This window comes from Palaemon carinicauda, chromosome 24 (genome assembly GCF_036898095.1).
Source record: "Palaemon carinicauda isolate YSFRI2023 chromosome 24, ASM3689809v2, whole genome shotgun sequence".
NCBI lineage: Eukaryota > Metazoa > Arthropoda > Malacostraca > Decapoda > Palaemonidae > Palaemon > Palaemon carinicauda.
This window is the reverse complement of record NC_090748.1, coordinates 76,606,510-76,627,930: the sequence shown is the minus strand read 5'-3', so window position 1 is coordinate 76,627,930 and position 21,421 is coordinate 76,606,510. Positions and strand designations below refer to the sequence as shown.

General features: G+C 39.7%; 1 protein-coding gene across 1 annotated transcript in view; it reads left to right on the top strand.

The window, feature by feature from the left end:
* The window catches only part of tweek (transmembrane protein KIAA1109 homolog tweek), a 789,520-nt gene that overhangs the window by 486,963 nt on the left and 281,136 nt on the right, over nt 1–21,421 (top strand). Inside the window, 1 exon segment of the mRNA XM_068348609.1 lies at nt 15,396–15,633. Within this exon segment, the coding sequence (XP_068204710.1) occupies nt 15,396–15,633 (238 nt within the window).

The window sequence follows — 21,421 nt, the reverse complement described above, 5'->3', positions numbered from 1 at the left end:
ACAGGCGTGAGGGTGAGAGGAGTAGCTAGCTACCCCCCTACCCCTGCTAACTAGTGGGATGGATAGTTAACCCTAGTTAGATTATAGTGGCTCGTCCTTTCAGCTTCGCCAAAAGTAATACCCCTATAAATAGCTAAAGTTTGTATCATTAGGAAAAATACAAATTACTTCCAAATTTGTCGTATTACTGTACCACGGTATCAGACAAAATAATTCTTGAGTCTCATGGTTTGACTAATTTCCTTTTAAGTAAGATAAACTCCCATGCCTATTGTATCTCTTAAGTAGTTTCAGTTTGTCTTGTAAAATAAGGGAGTTGTGAGCTGTAAGTATGAATGATTCAGTCTTCCTTTTCCATTTTTACATCCTTTAGGAGAGTTAGTATGGTAATTTCATCCTAATTGATATACAGTGAACCCTCGCTACTTCGCGGTTCGACCATCGCGGATTCACCACTTCGCGGGTTTTTTCCATAACTCATATATATATACATATCGCGGATTTTCTGGAAATTTTGAAAATACCGCGATATCTGAAGACCCCAAATACGATATTTCGTTACCTGTAATTCCATTAATACTGTAATTAGTAATATCTGCTCTTACTGATTGTTCATTGCATTACATATGACATATAATTAAGCACAGAAAGAAATAAAACACGAAAAGAGAATGTGATCATACGATAATTCAGTACTGTATACAGTACGTAGTAAAATTAAATCGAACATGAAACGCAAATCAGATGCAGTCATACCATATTAGAATGGTGTAAGGCTGCTGATGGCTACTAGTGTACTACAAATGTAATGGATGTGCTTCTTTTCCATGAATCTTTTGTATGTATACGTACGTAGTACTGCATCCAATAATATTCTTTGTTGCAAAAAATCACATTTCGAATAAGCGTACGAGAGAGAGAGAGAGAGAGAGAGAGATAGAGAGAGAGACACACATCCTACAACAAAAGCGTAAAATAGCGTACATAAAGCTGTTATTATTATTGTTATTATTATTATTGTTGTTGTTGTTAATAAAATTATTATTGTTATTATTATTATCATTATTATTATTATTATTATTATTATTATTATTATCATTATTTATTATTATTATTATTACAGTGGAACCTCTACATACGAATTTAATCCGTTCCAGAACCAACTTCGGATGTAGAAATTGTTCGGATGTCGAAACGAATTTTCCCATAAGAATACATTGAAATAGGATTAATCCGTGGTTGAGCCCAAAAACCTATGATAACTTCTTAATAAACTACTACACATAATTTTCCCATGAGAATAATGAACACTAAATTAGATAATAGACCTGTAAATAAGAAAAATAGACATGTAAATAAGAAGAATTAGCAAAAAAATTATAAATAAGAAACGGGTTTTTAGCGTCACTTTACCTTAGAAACTCCAGCGCAGGTGTTGTTCGTCTTTGCTATGCAGAGAGGAGAGAGGAGACGGACGGACGGCGAGGAGGTAGAGAGGTTAACTACGATAAACGTAACACTACCGTAACTTATTCTAACTTACACTAAGTGAACTTTAACATAACTTAGCTTATTTTTTTTTATTTTTATATTTTATATTTTTTTTTTACATTTTCTTTTTTTCTCTTTGATGATTACGTAATTTTAATCACTATCACTTACATTTAAAATTGACTGAATTTCTTTTGCTTCACTCTTTTCTGTTTTCTGTGTTTCACTTTCTTCCTCTTCACTCTTTGCCGTCTTTTTCGGTTCACTTACATCCTCGTCATCGCGAGTTCGCTTTGCAGTTTTTTTAAAGAAAGCATCGATAGATAATTGCTTGGTACGGCTTTTCAGAATGTTTCGAAAGTGAGTTAGGCAAACATCATCGAATTGAGAAACTACACGACAAACCTGCAATTTCTTTGGTTGGTATTTGTCGATGAAGTCGACCACGTCTTGATATTTTCCTAACACCTCTTTTATTTGCGCTGAACCTAACACATGTTCTACCTCCTCGCTCTCTTCCTCGTCATCACTCATGTGCTCCGACATAGCATGGAGTTCCTTGAGCTCATCCGTCGTCAGTTCGTCGTGATGTTCGGCGACGAGTTCCGTAATGTCATTTGCGTCTACCTCCAGACCCATGGACTTGCCAAAGAAGACGATTTCCTTTACGGCTTCCGCTGCACCGACCACGGGATCAGGTTCGGGGTCAAAACCCTCGAAATCTCGGGGAGAAACTGCATCAGGCCACAGCTTCTTCCATGCAGAATTGAGGGTCCGTCGAGTTAATCCCACCCAAGCCTGATCTATGATCTTCAAGCAGTGCACGATGTTGAAGTGGCCCCTCCAAAATTCACGCAAAGGTAAGTTGGTGCTTTGCGTGACATTAAAGCACTGCTTGAATAAGTGCTTGGTGTACAGCTTCTTAAAATTAGAGATGACTTGCTGGTCCATGGGCTGGAGGATAGAGGTGGTATTTGGTGGAAGATACAGCACCTTTATGAACTTGAATTCATCGAAGATATCATCTTCAAGTCCGGGGGGGTGAGCGGGTGCATTGTCAAGGCATAGCAGGCACTTTAAAGGCAATTTCTGCTCATGAAGATACTTCTTCACAGAAGGACCGAAAACTTGGGTTACCCATTGCACAAAGAATTGCCTAGTGACCCAGGCCTTTGAGTTGGATCGCCAGAAAACATGAAGCTGATCCTTATCGACGTTGGGTGCTTTAAAGGCCCTAGGGTTCTCCGAATGGTAAACAAGCAAGGTCTTGACTTTAAAGTCCCCGCTAGCATTGGCACATAGAGCAAGAGTCAACCGATCCTTCATTGGCTTATGCCCAGGCAATTTCTTCTCTTCGGAAGTGATGTAGGTTCGACTCGGCATCTTCTTCTAAAACAGCCCGGTTTCATCACAATTGAACACCTGCTGCTCTACGTAGCCTTCTTCCTGCACGATCTTTTCAAAGTTCTTAACAAAGTCAGCTGCAGCCTTTGTGTCCGCACTAGCAGCCTCTCCGTGGCGAACAACTGAATGAATCCCGGACCGTTTCTTAAATTTCTCGAACCAGCCACGAGATGCCTTGAAATCATCTGAGGAAGGCTCGGTTGAACTCTCCCCAGCATCATCCCCAGAGCTCTCCTCCTTCAAGTCCGTAAAGATGGCGTGCGCCTTCTCGCAGATAACGGTTTCGGTGATGGTGTCGCCAATGATCTCTCTATCCTTAATCCACACTAGTAGAAGTCGTTCCATCTCTTCTATGATAGGGGTACGGCGTTTGGAAATTATAGTGATCCCCTTAGAAGGTTTCACTGCTTTAATAGCTTCCTTCTGTTTAAGGATTGTCGAGATCGTCGACATATTACGGCCATACTGTTTAGCAAGTTCACTCACGCGGATGCCACGCTCATGTTTTTCATTAATTTCCTGCTTAATTTCTATAGAAAGCATTTCCTTCTTCCTTTTCTCACCACTACCACTGGCAAAACTAAGCCTCTTGGGACCCATACTTTACGTAAATTATCATTAATGGATGCACGTAAAAAATCACGATTAAAACACAGTTAATATCAGAACGCAAAGAGCACAACCGCAAGAAGCCGACGAGAACAGAGGACTGACCCAAGCCGCGCTAATTGAGCGTCCCTCCGAGGTCGATGGGCTGCCTTCTATCGGCGGAAATAAAAAACACTTCAGGCGCTATGAGCACCGACTACGCGTACGAGTATTGTTTACTTCGGGTGTCGAAAAAAACATTCGGGTGTAGAGTCGGAACGTGTTCGAATTGTACTTCGCGTGTCGAAAAATTCGGATACAACCGGTACGACGAAAATTGCTTACTTCGTGTGTCGAAATAAAATTCGGATGTAGAGTCAAAAATTTGCTCGAATTTTACTTCGGATGTTGGAAAATTCGGATGTAGATACGTTCGGATGTAGAGGTTCCACTGTATTACTGTACAGTATACGCGGGGTATCTTGTACTTTGAATTGGTAACCTACGTATCATATAAGACAGGTTGTGATTGGTTCAAGCGCTGATAGATGACGAATCAGAACTCAAGTTTTGTTATCTAGCCTGTGATTGGTGTTTTGCCCGCATCTCCAACTTCCAGCCTCTGTTCGCGGCCACTTTCTCTTACGCCGTATCGCTGAGTAGACGTTGTTAAGTTTGTGAACTTTAATCTGTGCTGTGCGCGACTGTTTTAAGTTGAACTTTTTGTTGAACTTTCTGTTACTGTAAATCCTACTGTACAATGGCTCCCAAGCGTTCTGCTTCTACTAAGGCTGGTAGTGAGCCCAAACGCCACCGAAGGATAATGACGATTGCTGAGAAGGTGACGCTTCTCGATATGTTGAAAGACGGTAGAAGTTACGCGGCCGCAGCCCGCCATTTTGGAATCAATGAATCCACCGTTCCCTATATCAAGAAGGACGAGGCGAACATTAGAAAGACGGCTGCAATCACCTTTAGCAGATCAGCGAAGCGAGTCGTTACCACGAGTAATAAAACGATCGTACGCATGGAAGGTGCTTTAGCTGTCTGGAATGCCGACTGCCGGAAGAAGAACATAGCCTTGGATACGAACACCATCCGAACAAAGGCTTTGAGCTTGTATGAGAATTTTGCGGCAAAGGAACCTCAAGACGACGATGGCAACCATGCTGAAGAAGATGATGATGCAGATGAACCTCAACCAGGGACATCCGCTGATTCCCAGCGTCAGAAACAACGTTTTTCCGCCAGCAAAGGATGGTTCGCGAAGTTTCAGAAACGCTTCGCCCTGAAAAGCGTTTCCCTGCATGGCGAGGCTGCTTCGGCTGACACTGCCACTGCTGAAACTTACGTGAACCAGACGTTCAAGAATATTATCGCCGAAGGTGGATACAAGCCGGAACATGTCTTTAATATGGATGAGACCGGCTTGTTTTGGAAGAGAATGCCGTCGCGAACTTTCCTGTTCAAAGAAGAAGCCAAAGCCTCTGGCTTTAAAGCATTCAAGGATCGCGTTACCCTCGTGATGTGTGGCAATGCTGCTGGATTTTTGCTAAAGCCGGGGCTTATTTATAAGTCGAAAATTCCTCGCGTTTTGAAAAATAAAAACAAGAATCTCCTTCCCATGTACTGGATGCATAATCCAAAAGCATGGATTACGAAGATGCTGACCTCCAACTGGTTCCACCAGTGTTTCATCCCGCAAGTCAGTGAATATCTCTTAGAGAAGGGCTTGCCATTCAAGATCCTTCTCCTTATGGATAACGCTGGTGGACACGCAACTGACCTGTCGCGTGAGGGCGTTCAGGTTGAGTTCCTGCCACCCAACACCACGTCATTAATTCAACCGATGGACCAGGGGGTTATCAGAGCGTTCAAGGCCCTCTACACGAAGAATACCTTGGCGGACCTCGTTGCGTGTGTGGATGCTGCCCAAGATGATGAGGATGAAGGTTTTAACTTGAAGGCGTACTGGCGGCAGTACACCATAGCCACGTGCCTGAAGAATATTCAGAAGGCACTGCAAGAGATGAAACCTGCAACCGTGAATGCGAGCTGGAAGAAGTTGTGGCCCCAGATTGTTTACAACGACGAGGGATTTACTCCGTCGGAAATCCAACACACTGCAATACGGAAATCTGTGCAGTTGGCTGCCATAATTGGAGGTGACGGGTTTGGCGACATGACGACTGAAGACGTCGACGAGTTGTTGGACTGCCATTCCCAGCCTCTAACTGACGCAGACCTAGAAGACCTGACGAAATCGGCAAGCGAAGAAGAGAGTGAAACCCAGGAAGAGACCCAAGAAAATGTAGAAGAAACGGGCTTAACATTAGAACGGCTTGCCAAGTTCTGCAACCATATGAAGGAGGCGAAAGAAATGTTGCAAGAGTGGGACGAGGATATGGTTCGGTCTATGCAATTCTCCAACAAGGTCGATGACATCATGACTCCCTACAGGATGCTCTTAGAGCGAAAAAAGAAGCAGCGGCAGCAACTTCCGATCACAATGTTCTTCCAGCCTCGCAAAAAAGAGCCAGTTCCTCCTGCTAGTACGCCTTCGGAAGAAATTGAAGAAGTTGAAGAGGTGTCCCAGGAAAAGACACCTCCGTCTGAAGAGACGTAAAATACTATCATTGGCTGCACAGTAGAAGACATCATCAGCTTCATCATCATCATTTCTACTGTGCAGCAAATTCATCGCCATCATCATTCAAGTTTTTCTTGAACTTCTTTCGTGGTGAGTACAGTAACAATCTTTATTTTTTACTTTAATATTCTAACATTTTAATATTTGTGCCTGTTTTATAGTTTAGTACTGTATGCATTAAGTTAAAGGGAAGGTTTTAAAAGTCTGAAGAATATACTTGTTGTAACCTATCATATTTTTTTTGTTTAAAATTTACATTTACGTACGTAAAACAATCTCTCTCTCTCTCTCTCTCTCTCTCTCTCTCTCTCTCTCTCTCTCTCTCTCTCTCTCTCTCTCTCTCTCTCTCTCTCTCTCTCTCTCGTAAATTGTTTTCCTGCTTTGCTACGTACAGTATGTACTGTATGATTTTATATAGATACGGTAAATAATATTTGTAATAACATATTTTGTAAATGCTTTTACTGTAAATATCATTATTTATCACTTTCATCATGTGCGTTAAATGCCTTCTTTGTTCTGAGCGTGGTTGTTTACTGAGCGTACTTTATGACCCCGTCGTTTCAGGCGGCGTCATAAAGAAAAACATTTCATTTGGAAGTCCTAAGAAAAATTAAGTAAAACATTGGTAATAACAAAATCAACATACTGTATAATCAATATAATCGATGCAAAAACTAACCTATACATATATGTATACACTAAATGAGTTTGTTTCTTCATTATGATCAGAGATAAACGTAAACAAAACATTGGTTGCCATTTTTTATCGTGCTTTTTAGCGTGTTTAGGAAACGCATGATATAAAATCGCCTTTAATATTTGTGCCTGTTTTAGTTTAGGGTACTGTAGTACATGCATTAAGTGTTCTGTACATTAGAGGGTAGTTTGTTAACAGTACTACGTACAAGGGAAGGTTTTAAAAGTCTGAATATACATGTTAAATAAATAGGTAAATATGGTGTCACTACTTCGCGGATTTTCACCTATCGCGGCCGGGTCTGGAACCTATCTACCGCTATAAACGAGGGTTCACTGTAATTGTATAATTTTTAATGTACACAGATAATTAATAGTACTGTATGGATTATTGTGCATACATACATATACCAAGGCACTTCCCCTAATTTTGGGGGGTAGCCGACATCAGCAAATGAAACAAAACAAAAAGGGGACCTCTACTCTCTATATTCCTCCCAGCCTGACAAGGGACTCAACCGAGTTCAGCTGGTACTGCTAGGGTGCCACAGCCCACCCTCCCCCGTTATCCATCACAGATGAAGCTTCATAACGCTGAATCCCCTACTACTGCTACCTCCGCGGTCATCTAAGGCACCGGAGGAAGCAGCAGTGCCTACTGGAACTGCGTCACAATCGCTCGCCATTCATTCCTATTTCTAGCATGCTCTCTTGCCTCTCTCACATCTATCCTCCTATCACCCAGAGCTTTCTTCACTCCATGCATCCACCCAAACTTGGCCTTCCTCTTGTACTTCTCCCATCAACTCTTGCATTCATCACCTTCTTTAGCAGACAGCCATTTTCCATTCTCTCAACATGGCCAAACCACCTCAACACATTTATATCCACTCTAGCTGCTAACTCATTTCTTACACCCGTTCTCACCCTCACCACTTCGTTCGTAACCCCATCTACTCGAGATACACCACCCATACTCCTTAGACACTTCATCTCAAACACATTCAATTTCTGTCTCTCCTTCCCTTTCATTCCCCACAACTCCGATCCATACATCACAGTTGGTACAATCACTTTCTCATATAGAACTCTCTTTACATTCATGCCCAACCCTCTATTTTTTACTACTCCCTTAACTGCCCCCAACACTTTGCATCCTTCATTCACTCTCTGACGTACATCTGCTTCCACTCCACCATTTGCTGCAACAACAGACCCCAAGTACCTAAACTGATCCACCTCCTCAAGTAACTCTCCATTCAACATGACATTCAACCTTGCACCACCTTCCCTTCTCGTCCATCTTATAACCTTACTCTTACCCACATTAACTCTCAACTTCCTTCTCTCACACACCCTTCCAAATTCTGTCACTAGTCAGTCAAGCTTCTCTTCTGTGTCTGCAACCAGTACAGTATCATCCGCAAACAGCAACTGATTTACCTCCCATTCATGGCTATTCTCGTCTACCAGTTTTAATCCTCGTCCAAGCACTCGAGCATCCACCTCTCTCACCACTCCATCAACATACAAGTTAAACAACCACGGCGACATCACACATCCCTGTCTCAGCCCCACTCTCACCGGAAACCAATCACTCACTTCATTTCCTATTCTAACACATGCTTTACTACCTTTGTAAAAACTTTTCACTGCTTTCAACAACCTTCCACCAACTCCATATAACCTCATCACATTCCACATTGCTTCCCTATCAACTCTATCATACGCTTTCTCCAGATCCATAAACGCAACATACACCTCCTTACCTTTTGCTAAATATTTCTCGCATATCTGCCTAACTGTAAAAATCTGATTCATACAACCCCTACCTCTTCTAAAACCACCCTGTACTTCTAAGATTGCATTCTCTGTTTTATCCTTAATCCTATTAATCATTACTCTACCATACACTTTTCCAACTACACTCAACAAACTAATACCTCTTGAATTACAACACTCATGCACATCTCCCTTACCCTTATATAGTGGTACAATACATGCACAAACCCAATCTACTGGTACCATTGACAACGCAAAACACATATTAAACAATCTCACCAACCATTCAAGTACAGTCACACCCCCTTCCTTCAACATCTCAGCTCTCACACCATCCATACCAGATGCTTTTCCTACTCTCGTTTCATCTAGTGCTCTCTTCACTTCCTCTATTGTAATCTCTCTCTCATTCTCATCTCCCATCACCGGCACCTCAACACCTGCAACAGCAATTATATCTGCCTCCCTATTATCCGCAACTTTCAGTAAACTTTCAAAATATTCCGCCCACCTTTTCCTTGCCTCCTCTCCTTTTAACAACCTTCCTTTTCCATCTTTCACTGTCTTCAATTCTTGAGCCAGCCTTCCTTACTCTCTTCACTTCTTTCCAAAACTTCTTCTTATTCTCTTCATATGACTGACCCAATCCCTGACCCCACCTCAGGTCAGCTGCCCTCTTTGCCTCACGTACCTTGCGCTTTACTTCCACATTTTTCTCTCTATATTTTTCATACTTCTCTATACTATTACTCTGCAGCCATTCTTCAAAAGCCCTCTTTTTCTCCTCCACTTTTACCTTCACTCCTTCATTCCACCATTCACTGCCCTTCCTCATGCTGCCTCCAACAACCTTCTTGCCACACACATCACTTAATATCCCAACAAAATTTTCTTTTACTAACTTCCACTCCTCCTCTAAATTACCAGTTTCTCTTACTCTCACTTCGTCATATGCCATTTTCAACCTTTCCTGATATTTACTTTTTACCCCCGGTTTTATTAGCTTTTCAACCCTCACTAGCTCCCTTTTACATCCACCTACTCTATTCCCCAACTCTTTTGCTACGACTAATTTTCCTTCCACCAAAGAATGATCAGACATACCGTTAGCCATACCCCTAAACACGTGAACGTCTTTCAATCTTCCAAACATTCTTTTAGTTATCAACACATAATCCATTAATGCCCTTTCTACTACTCTTCCATTTGCCACTCTTACCCATGTATACTTGTTTTTATCATTCTTTTTGAAAAAGCTAGCACTTATTGCCATCTCTTGTTCAACACACATATCTACCAGTCTCTCACCACTCTCATTTTCACCTGGTAACGCCATACTTCCCAATGACACCTTCTACCTCTCCAGCACCCAATCTAGCATTTAAGTCACCCATGACAAATACATTATTCCTTCTACCCAGTCCTTCTACACACCTAGTTAATTCATTCCAGAACTCATTCCGCTCTTCTTCACTTTTCTCACTACCTGGCCCATACGCACTGACAAACGCCCAACATTCCCTACCCAACCTAACCCTTACCCACATTAACCTAGATGATATCTCCTTCCATTCCACTACTTTACCTGTCATCCATTCACTCAGCAATAAAGCCACACCCTCTCTCGCTCTTCCCCTTTCAATCCCAGACACTCTACCCGACATTTCACCAAACATCACTTCACCTTTTCCTTTTATCTTTGTTTCACACAAGGCCAATACATCCATCCTTCTATTCCTAAACATACTTCCAATCTCACATCTTTTACTCTCTATCGTACTACATCCACGCACATTCAAACACCCCAAAACTAGAGTGCGGGGAGCAGGCACTCTCCCCCTAGCTCCATCTCTTTGTCGATGTCTCACAGGATTGTAGATACATGAGAGGGGGTTCCCAGCCCCCTCGTCCCATCCCTTTTAGTCACCTCTTACGACACGCAGGGATAACGTTGGCGCTACTCTTAATTGTTTTATGCCTCTGCATAAAAACATATATATATATATATATATATATATATATATATATATATATATATATATATATATATATATATATATATATATATATATATATATATATATATATATATATATATATATATATATATATATATACATATACACATATATACATATATACATATATACATACACACAGACGAACCTCTACATATGAATTTTCCATCATACGAAGTAAAATTCGATCAAATTTTCGTCTCAACACCCGAAGTCTTGCTCCAACATATGACATAGATCATACGCGTAGAATTTTCTCGAAGTGTTGATCGTAGTTTCTTGTTTACGCCGGTAGACGGCAGCACATCGGAGGGATGCCAATCGAGCGTCGCCTTGATCGGTCCTCTCATCTTGTGTGCATAGTGTGGTTGTTCTCTATTCGCTCCGTTATTAACAGTGCTTTTTATCTTCCTTTTCTCACGTTTCATTTTTGATTTTACATATAATCATGGGTCCTAAAAAGCTTGGTTTCGGTTCAGGAAGTAGTAGTGGTGAGAAAAGGAAGAAGTCAATGCTTTCATTAGAACTAAAACAAGAAATAATAGAAAAACATGAGTGAGGTGTGCTTGTTAGCGATCTGGCTAAACAATATGGCTGGAATATGTCTACGATCTCGACAATCATAAAACAGAAGGCAGCCATTAAAGCAGTCAAACCATCGAAGGGGATCACCATTGTTTTTAAACGTCGTAGCCCTACCCTGGAAGAGATGGAACGCCTTTTGTTGATCTGGATAAAGGACAAGCAGATTGTTGGCGATACGATCACGGAAACGATCATTTTTGAGAAGGCCAGCGCTATCTATTGTGACTTGAAGGCGGCGGGCTCAGGGGGTGACGTGGGGAGAGTTCAACCGATCCTACGACAGAGGAATTCAAGTGTCTCGAGGTTGGTTCGAGAAATTTAGGAAACTGACCGGGATTCATTCAGTTGTTCGGCATGGAAAGGCCTCAAGTTCGGACACCAAGGCTGTTGATGATTTTGTTAAAAAGTTCGAAAAGATTGTGGAGGAGGAAGGTTACGTAGAGCAGCAGGTTTTCAACTCTGATGAAACCGGTCTGTTATGAAAAAAGATGCCTAGTCGAACATATATTACCGCGGAAGAGAAAAAAATACCTGGCCATAAGCCTATGAAGGATTGGTTGACTGTTGCCCTTTGTGCCAACGCCAGCGGGGACTGCAAAATAAAGCTGTTATTGGTTTACCCCGAAAACCCTAGGACATTTAAAGCATTAATAAAGAATTAATAAAGACCTGCTACATGTTCTATGGCGTTCTAATTCTAAGGCTTGGGTCACTAGGCATATCTTTGTGGAATGGGTAAACCTAGTTTTCGGCCCTGCTCTCAAGAAGTACCTTCAGGAGAGGAATTTGCCTTTGAAATGCTTGCTTTGTTTGGATAATGCACCCGCTCACCCCCCAGGACTCGAAGATGATATCATCGACGAGTACAAATTCATCAAAGTGTTGTATCTTTCACTGAATACCACCCCTATCCTCCAGCCCATGGACCAGCAAGTCATCTCTAATTTCAAGAAGCTCTACACCAAGCACTTATTTAAGCAGTGCTTTAATGTCACGTAAAGCACCAACTTTACTTTGCGTGAATTTTGGAGGAGCCATTTCAGTATCGTGCACTGCTTAAAGATGATAGATCAGGCTTGGGAGGGAGTAACTCGTCAGACACTGAATTCAGCTTGGAAGAAGCTTTGGCCTGATGCTGTTGCTCCCAGAGATTTCGAAGGTTTTGGCCCCGAGCCAGGACCTGTGCTTGCCGTCGAGGAAGACGTCGAAGAGATTGTATCCCTTGGCAAGTCCATGGGTCTGGAGGGCGATGAGGATGACATCACCGAACTCGTCGATGAGCATCATGAAGAGCTCACCACCGAGGAACTCGAGGAGCTGCAAGCCATGCAGCATGATAAGTTCCAAGCGCAGTTAAGTCAGTCGGAAGAGATCGAGGAGGTAGGTCACATCTTAAGTGCGGCTGAAATAAAACAGATGTTGGCATATCATCAACACGTGGTTGATTTCATCGATAAGCATCACCCACAGAAACTTCAGGTTTGCCGTGTAGTTGCGCAGTTCGATGATGTTTGTTTAACACATTTTAGAAAAATTCTCAAAAGCCATACCAAGCAACTTTCTCTCGATAGTTTCTTTAAAAAATATACGAAGTGGTCTAGTGATCATGATGAAGAGAAAGAAAGTGAAGCAAAGAAAAGTAAGACCAAATCGAGTGAAAGTGGTGAAAATCAAAAATAGAAAAAAAGAATGAAAAAAAATTATAAAATAGAAAAATAAAAAAAAACAATAACTTAAGTTAGGTTAAAGTTCACGTAGTGTAAGTTATAGTAAGTTACGGTACGTTATCGCAGTCGCTGTCTCTACCTCCTCGCTAATCTTCCGTCTCCTCCTACGTAGCAATTCCTACACCTGCGCTGGGCTGTCTCTAAGGTAAAGTGTCAATAAAAACCCCTTTTTCATTTACTATTTCTTTATTATTCTCATCCTTTTTTAGATATTTCTGTATTATTCAATTGTATTAATGTTATGTGTAATTATGTGTAGCAATTTATTAAGGAGTTATCATGGGTTTTTAGGCTGAGGAACGAATTAAACAAATTACAGTGTATTCTTATGGGAATATTTGCTCCAACATACGATCATTTTAACATATGAAGCAGCTCACGAAACGAATTAAGATCGTATGTAGAGTTATCACTTTATATATATATATATATATGTATATATATATATATATATATATATATATATCTATATATATATATAGATATATATATATATATATATATATATATATATATATATAGATATATATATATATATATATATATATATATATATATATATATATATATATATATATATATATATATATATATATATATATATATATATATATCTATATATAGATAGATATATATATATATATATATATATATATATATATATATATATATATATATATATATATATATATATATATATCTATATATATATAGATATATATATATATATATATATATATATATATATATATATCTATATATATATCTATATCTATATCTATATATATATATATATATATATATATATATATATATATATATATATATATATATATATATATATATTATATATATATATATATATGTATATCTTTGTGTGTATTGATAATAATTAGTAGGCAAATACATTATTCTATAAATACACCCATTGATTATACAGAAACATTACTACATTACTACCTTTTATCCGTCCACTCATTTGAGCGTTGGAGGGAACACAATGGAATAATGTGTAGAGCTCACAGTTGGTCAAGTCATACTCAACAAAGAAGTTACTTTGATTATCTTTTTCTGCATGTACAGTATCTGGTTTTATTTCTTACTGGATAATGCCAGCATTTTATTGATAGTGTTGCATAATGAAAAACTAATGTTTTTTGTATTAGTAAAACATTAGGTTAAACTGACAGACATATCTAAGATTTCAAGGTGAATGTTGCAAGTTACTGATTCAGAAAGAAAGAGCTGCCATTAATAGATTTTAAAATTTTTGAAATAGTGTATTGCAACGAAGTATTTACAATAATTTACTGATCAAATGGTTATCACATAAACTTAAAATTTAATAATACTTAGGTTTTGAAGTATCATACTGTATGCATTTATAGGAGAATTTTTCTGCTTTGTTTCAAATTCTGTTATTCTTTATTTCTGTTGTTGTTTAGCCTGCCCTATAACATGAATTTTAGATAGTTTCATTCACTATTTCTTCATCTGTGTTTTGAAATTAAGATTAAACTTTGACCAAAATTATTGATGTTTAGCATTATAAATAATGTTTGGTCTGATACTAATTAATCAATTTATCTTGTAAAATTGAAATAATTTTTAATATAACAGGCATTCAGACAGAGGGTGAGTGTATTTGATTATTGATAACTTTAAGGTAGTTTGACCAGAGGTCTGACCTAAAGTCTGAGCTCTTTTAGTGCTTGGCTGTTAGCTTTCACTCCAGGTTGTATGATATACCAATAAATGTATTTGAGGTTTTTGCCTTTATTTTAATGTGTAATACTTTATGAACTTAATTTTCTTGTCAATATTTTATTCTATGATATTTTATCAAAAGAGGTTACTGCATAGGGTTTATTTGAAATTATTTTAGGTTAAACCTCGGTATCTTTCATGGAAGACTCATTTTGATGAATTTGTTGCAAAATTGATATAATTACATAACTTTTTGTATATTCTCACACAATTTGATTACTTCATTTTCAAGTTATTTTTTATAAAGAATTGATGCATAAGTTTTGCCCTGACTATACTGTACTATTTTGTATCCAACATAATGTATCTTAGTACGCTGGTAGTAGCTTAATTGAAGAAATCAAGGTATAAATGTATTATGTTAGATTTATAAGCTACAGTATTCTGTTTACACCCTTTGTCAACATCAAAAGCTTATTATAGCAAATATTACCTGTATATTAGTTTATCTTCAGACGTTAAGACCCTGAGATACAAAGATACATGCTAACTGAGCTATCATTTCAGGTCACTGGTACTGGTGTGAAATTATTTTTTCTGTAGGTAGATAGATGATTTGTTCTCACATCCTGTGTAATGTTTGATCTTTATAAAATTAAATACTGCCTCTCTTATGAGACTGCATGTTAAATTCCAGCTATAATTTTTTGTGGATATTTTATTACTGATATGTATTATTTATAGGATACACAAACCTTGGTGCTGAACGAGGAACTGGCAGTCCCTTGTTTAGCATTAGTGTAAGTGGGTCAGGACTTGAAGGAGCAACTATATGCTCTTCAGACAAATCGCCACTTCTGGGCCCTACAGAAGCTCCAGAACCACAGACACCCGTTACAGCAACTCCAAAATGCTGGCGTAATATTTATTATCTTCTGGATTTGTACACAACCACACCTGAAACCAAAACTGTTCAGCAGAGGTAAGAGGAAAACAAAGTTATGTTAATTATTTATCAAATATAAGTTTAATTACTATTTAGATAATTTTTTTTTATTCAAAGACATTATGGCATCTATTTCTATGAATCACCCTAATTTTTATATTGCTGCTTCTCCAGAGCCTCAGTTTAATCAACAATTACCTGTAGCATTTCGAAGTTTATCAATTTCTTTCCTTTCAATAAATACATGCCCTTCACAAAAGAATGGAACCTTATAGCAATAAGTGGTAAGTAGGCCAGATCTAGTGCACCAGATATTCTTTGTCTCCTCAGTTTCCTCCATCATATCAGCCACGGTCATAAATCCTCCGGATTGTTTTAGGACTATGCATTGTCATGCCTTACCCTGGTTTTGATAGCAATTACTACTTGAAATGTGCATGGGTATTGTTTCTGGGAGATCATGATCTACATTCCGTTTTTGTATTGTCTTGAGAACAATATTATGATTAAAATAATTATAGTGAAGAGTGCATTTCACTCACAGTACCAATCATGGAAAAGTATGTTTCAACAGTTGCTGATAAAGTTAACAGTCCTATGTGGAGAAGGAAGCTTGCTATTAGTTCAGATTAAAAGCCAGGGAAGATTGAGGTTCTTGAATATAGCAGGGATGACAATGATAATGACAATGCCTTCACTTTTGTACAATACACAAGTTCAGCCATCTTTCGGTAATGATGAGCTTCACCATCTCTTAACATCACTTGCTCCTTTGTTAAGATTCAAATGTCCAGTGAATCCACCTCCAATAATGGTAATTCTTGTCATTCCCATCCTGTTGCCAAACCTAGCTGAACTCTTCAATTTCAATCTGAAGTTAATAGCGTTTCCTTCAGTAAGGGGTTTAAAAGTATGCTGCACATTACAGATTTGAAAGTCTTTCACAGGACCTCAAAATCTTTAAATAATGCTAATGCTAAGCTCTTGCACTACCTCAATCCTAGTCACTCTCTAAGACTAATAGATTGTGAGGCAGAAGACCGAGTAGGTAGTCTTGATCTTAATATCCCTCCACTCACTAAAGTAAGTATTTCTAATCAGTCTCAAATTACATATGTGAATATTGGGGTATATCATATAATTCTTTTAAATTCTGATGGGGTGAAGAAAGATTCAACTAAAAAGGATAGTTTTCATCATATTTGAAACGACAGTATGTGCAATTCGGTAGCTTGATTGGCCACTAGTTCATCATAAATTAATGGTAGCAAGGTACATGTAGGTGCTAGTATATCTACAATCAAAACGAGTCCTCTGTGTGCATGCACAGTATCCACTTTAAATGATAAACAAACAGAGAAATCAGACAATTTTCACTCTGCTCATCCTGTGGTACAGGAAGATGGTGAAGAAGAATATTCAAAGACAGATGATGACATTGAGGGAAGTATCTCCTTTTTAATCATTGCATAAACCTTATTGCTGAAAAATATCCTAATAGTGTAAATTGATTAGGATAAGTTCATAAACTTCTTACTCTACCAGATCTGAAAACGTGGCTATTTCCAAGGTATTCTACACACTTCAATTCTCCAACTTTGTGATGGATAGATTTAAAAATAGCTTGTTACTGTTTCAGAAAAAGGCTGATGATTTAAGTTTAGTACTTAGTCCCTCTTTAACACAGACATGTGTTGATCTGTACAAGACTAATCAGTTACCTGGTTTTGTCTTGTATTGTGATTTAATAACCAGTCGTAACCCACTTATAAGCCTCATAAAGGAAAATCTCTCAAGTACTGTACTAGGTATGCAAATTGGTTAAGTAAAGAGATATAATTTATAGGTAATCAGGTAGGGAGTATACATGAATCACTCAAGTTTGTAAGTTCAGTGATAGCGGTTATTTTTGTCTCATGGAAGAGAAATTTGCAGGACATCAGGATTTGGGTATAATTTCATATTATCTGACCTTAGATAAAACTGTCACATGGTACCTCTAGGGTGATACCAGGCTTTGTGTGTTTTTTCATTAAGAGTAGAGAACAGATATGTACATCTATGGAAGAGTCTGCATTGAAGGCACAAAACAGAAATTAATTTCTACACCTATTTTGGGACCTGTGTTAGGTGGAGTTACATTGATGTGCCAACAAGGACGCCCTTTCATTCAAGGGATAGTACAGCAGAATTCCTTTATAATTGGTATTCCAGAAGGATTGCCAAAAGGGTTGAGGTCATTTATGAATTGAATTTGAATTGGAGCTAAAAATGCAAGAATTAGAATTGAAATAAAGAAATTTCAAATTTATTGGAATTGACATCAAAATAGTTGGAATTGATTTGGAATTGACATCAAAGTATTTGGAATTTATACTGAAAAATTGACATGAATTAATGCTAAAATGCTGTGATTTGATATGAATTGATCGGTACATCCTCATATGTATAACAAATTGTGTGTTTTTAACTGGACCTTTACATAACATTTCATTTAAGGTAAATAACAGGAATTAAACCTCTCATTCTTGAACATATGTTATGAATATATATATTTTTATAGAGATAAAATTAGGCTACAAAGACTTGTCAATCTTGAACAGGACATGTATGATTAGTTTGAGTCCATGGAGGCTTTCTAGCAGGTGGGTCTTAGATCCACATTATAAGCTGTATTGGTGCTATGACACTGAAGTTCAAAACATTTGTGACCTGGCTAATCAATACTATACAGCATGCAGTATGGCTGCTTCATCTAATACATCTATCATGGATGCTTCTACTGTCGAACCGCCATCAATAAAAAGTAGCAAATTTTTTGCCTAAGTAAACCAGTATTATACATAAACAAAACCATCAAAAACCAGGTTTCATTCTACCTCAGTCAATTATGTATACAAGATGACAATGACCCCTTTGTTACTAGAAGGCCAAGCAAAGTGAGTTTTCAATGTTAAATATACTTGCAGAAAAATACCTAGCCATTCCTGCTACATTGGCTTCTGTGAGAAGACCATTTTCTGTGGCTTGAAAGCTTCCCACATCCAAAATGTGTAATTGATGTGTTAATAGATTAGAGGTGATGATGAGATGTAACACTGATTAATATTCTCTATGGCTAAATTTTTAGATGCCAAGATTTTGTTTATAAAGAAAATTTTATATTAGTTATAGAAAGATATAGTACAAGCATTTTTTAAATATTAAACTTAGCCGGTGAATATATAATAGCTGACGTCTCGGACGGCTCGACAGAAACACAAAAACTCGCGAGCGATCGCCGTGAAGGTTGCGGGTGTGCCCACCAGCGCCGACTATCGGCCAGATACCGCATATACTTGTAAACAGCTCCAGTTCTTCTCTGTCGGTCTTATCGACAAGTTGATTCCGCTCGCTGTTGACCTTGAGTTTTCGTCATTTTTGGTGAAGTACTTCATTTTGGTTGTTTTGAGCTTTCGCTGTGACGGGTGTTTTTCTCTTCAATTAAAACTCTTGAACCCTTTTTTGGCTAGTGTTTATTGTTGATGACTTTGGATTTGTTTTGGATTTTCTTTGACTGTTCAATATGGCTGACCCTTCTCCTATCCCTGGACCTAAATTTCGCAAATGTAATGCTAGGGATTGTAACAAACGTCTTCCCATGGCCTCTCTCGACCCACATACCGTGTGTTCTAATTGCCGGGGTAAAACCTGCCAATTAGGAGATCGGTGTGATGAGTGCGTGGTCTTGTCGGAATTCGACTGGCTTGAATTTGATAAATATTCTCGTAAGCTGGAGAGAGATAGGGTGAGGAGAAGCTCCTCTAGGTCGTTGGAATTTTCCTCCTCCCATGCCCCTGAACCTAATCCTTCCCCTGTAGTAGTTGTTCCTGAACCCTCTACTAGCACTCATGAACCGTCCATGCGGGATATGTTTCTTGCCATTCAGGCTTTAGGCGAGAAAGTTGAGTCCTTAGCATCGGACCGTAACCAACTCATGTCAGATGTGAATTTATTGAAGTGTCAGAGTGCCAAATCAGAAAATCGTAGTGATAAAGTGATAAGTGCGCAAAGTGTATTTAGTGTTGCGACCGAGGGTTCGTCTGTTCGTGCTTGTCGCTCCCCTAGTCCGAGACCTCTTTCAGGCTCCCCTGCACCAGGGAGAAGTAATGTCGTAGGACTTAAGGGGACGAGAGGCTTTAACCAACGTACAGACGTTCCCTCTTTGGTATCGGGCGTTTCTCGTCAAGATCGCCCCTACCATAAGACAAGCGAGGCTGTTTTCTCTTCGTCATCCGAAGGCTTTTCGCAAAAGAAACCTTGGCGCAAGGTTTCTAGACCCTTGAAGCGGAAGTCAGTCCCTTCAGGACAGGTCCAGCGTCCTGGCTGTAGCCATTGGGACAGCTCTGACCCTTTGCAGTCGTCGGAAGACTGTTCGCCTATTAAACGTAAGCGTAACACGGGCTCCGAGAGTCTCAGTAAAGGCAATGTTTTGCCGACACAGACGTTACCATCGTCTCGGCCCGTCCCGACTCCCGTTGATCCTAAATGGGTTGTCCTGCAGGATATGCAGACTAAGCTTGCCTCCCTTATGGAGGAGTATACCGTTGAGCAGGTTCACGATGATCCTCGCCGTTACGCTGATCGAGACTCTGGCCGTCAGCCGCCCAAACGAGCTTTTACTCGTCCTTTTGACGTTATGAAACGTGATGTCGGTAGTTTGTCATGTCAGTCACGTGACATGGATCCTCACTCGCTGCAGTCCCGTGTTGACTTTCAGCCGCTGCCGCAGCCTCGTGTTGACGTTCAGCCGCTGCCGCAGTCTCATGTTGACGTTCAGGACGTTCGCCAACCAGCTCAATTGCCTCGACTTGACGTTGAGCGTCAAGCACCGCAGTCAAAGGTTGTTTTGACTGCTCAGTCTAGGCAGTCAATGCAGTTCCGACGTGACGTCGAGCGTCCATCAACTCCTGTTGTTGTTGTTGGTCAGTCGCAAGGTTTTCAGTCCTTTCAGCAGCGGCATGACGTCGCTTCCTCGACTGCTACTGCTGCTCCTTTGCTTGTGGACATTGCCTGTCAAGCATTGCCGCCGCGGCAGGTCTCTCCTTTTCATGAGACTCGACAATTGTCGGACGAGGTTCCTCCAGATGAGGAAGTTGCTGATCCTCCGCCTACTGATATTCCTTTGGGCATTTTATCAGACGGAGAAGAGCCTAAAGCTGCTCAACCCTCTATGGACTTTAAGAAAATCATGATGATTTTTAAGGATCTTTTCCCAGACCATTTTATAACTTCTGCTCCTCGTTCGCCTCCGTCAGAGTTTGCGCTAGGCCTAGCTGCTTCGAAGCCTTCTTTTACCAAGCTAGTGCTCTCTCGCTCTTCTAAGAGGGCCTTACGTTTGCTAGGCGACTGGTTGATCACCAGGAGGAGTTTGGGGAAGACGGCCTTTGCTTTCCCTCCTTTTAAACTAGCTTCTAGAGCGAGCGTCTGGTATGACACGGGAGAAGTTCTCGGCTTGGGAGTTCCTGCCTCTGCCCAGGGAGACTTCTCAAGCCTCGTAGACTCTCCCCGTCGCCTGGCCATGAGACGCTCTAAAGTTTATTGGTCCTCCTCGGACCTTGACCATCTCCTTAAAGGGGTTTCCAGGGCCTTCGAAGTTTTTAACTTCTTAGATTGGTCTCTAGGAGCATTAAGCAGGAAGATCTCGTCGGCCGACCGTGATGTTTCCGTGCTTATTATGTCCTGCATGGACAAAGCCATCTGTGATGGCTCCAATGAGCTCGCCGCTACCTTTACGGCTGGAGTCCTGAAGAAGAGGGAGACTCTTTGCTCGTTCCTTTCAGCA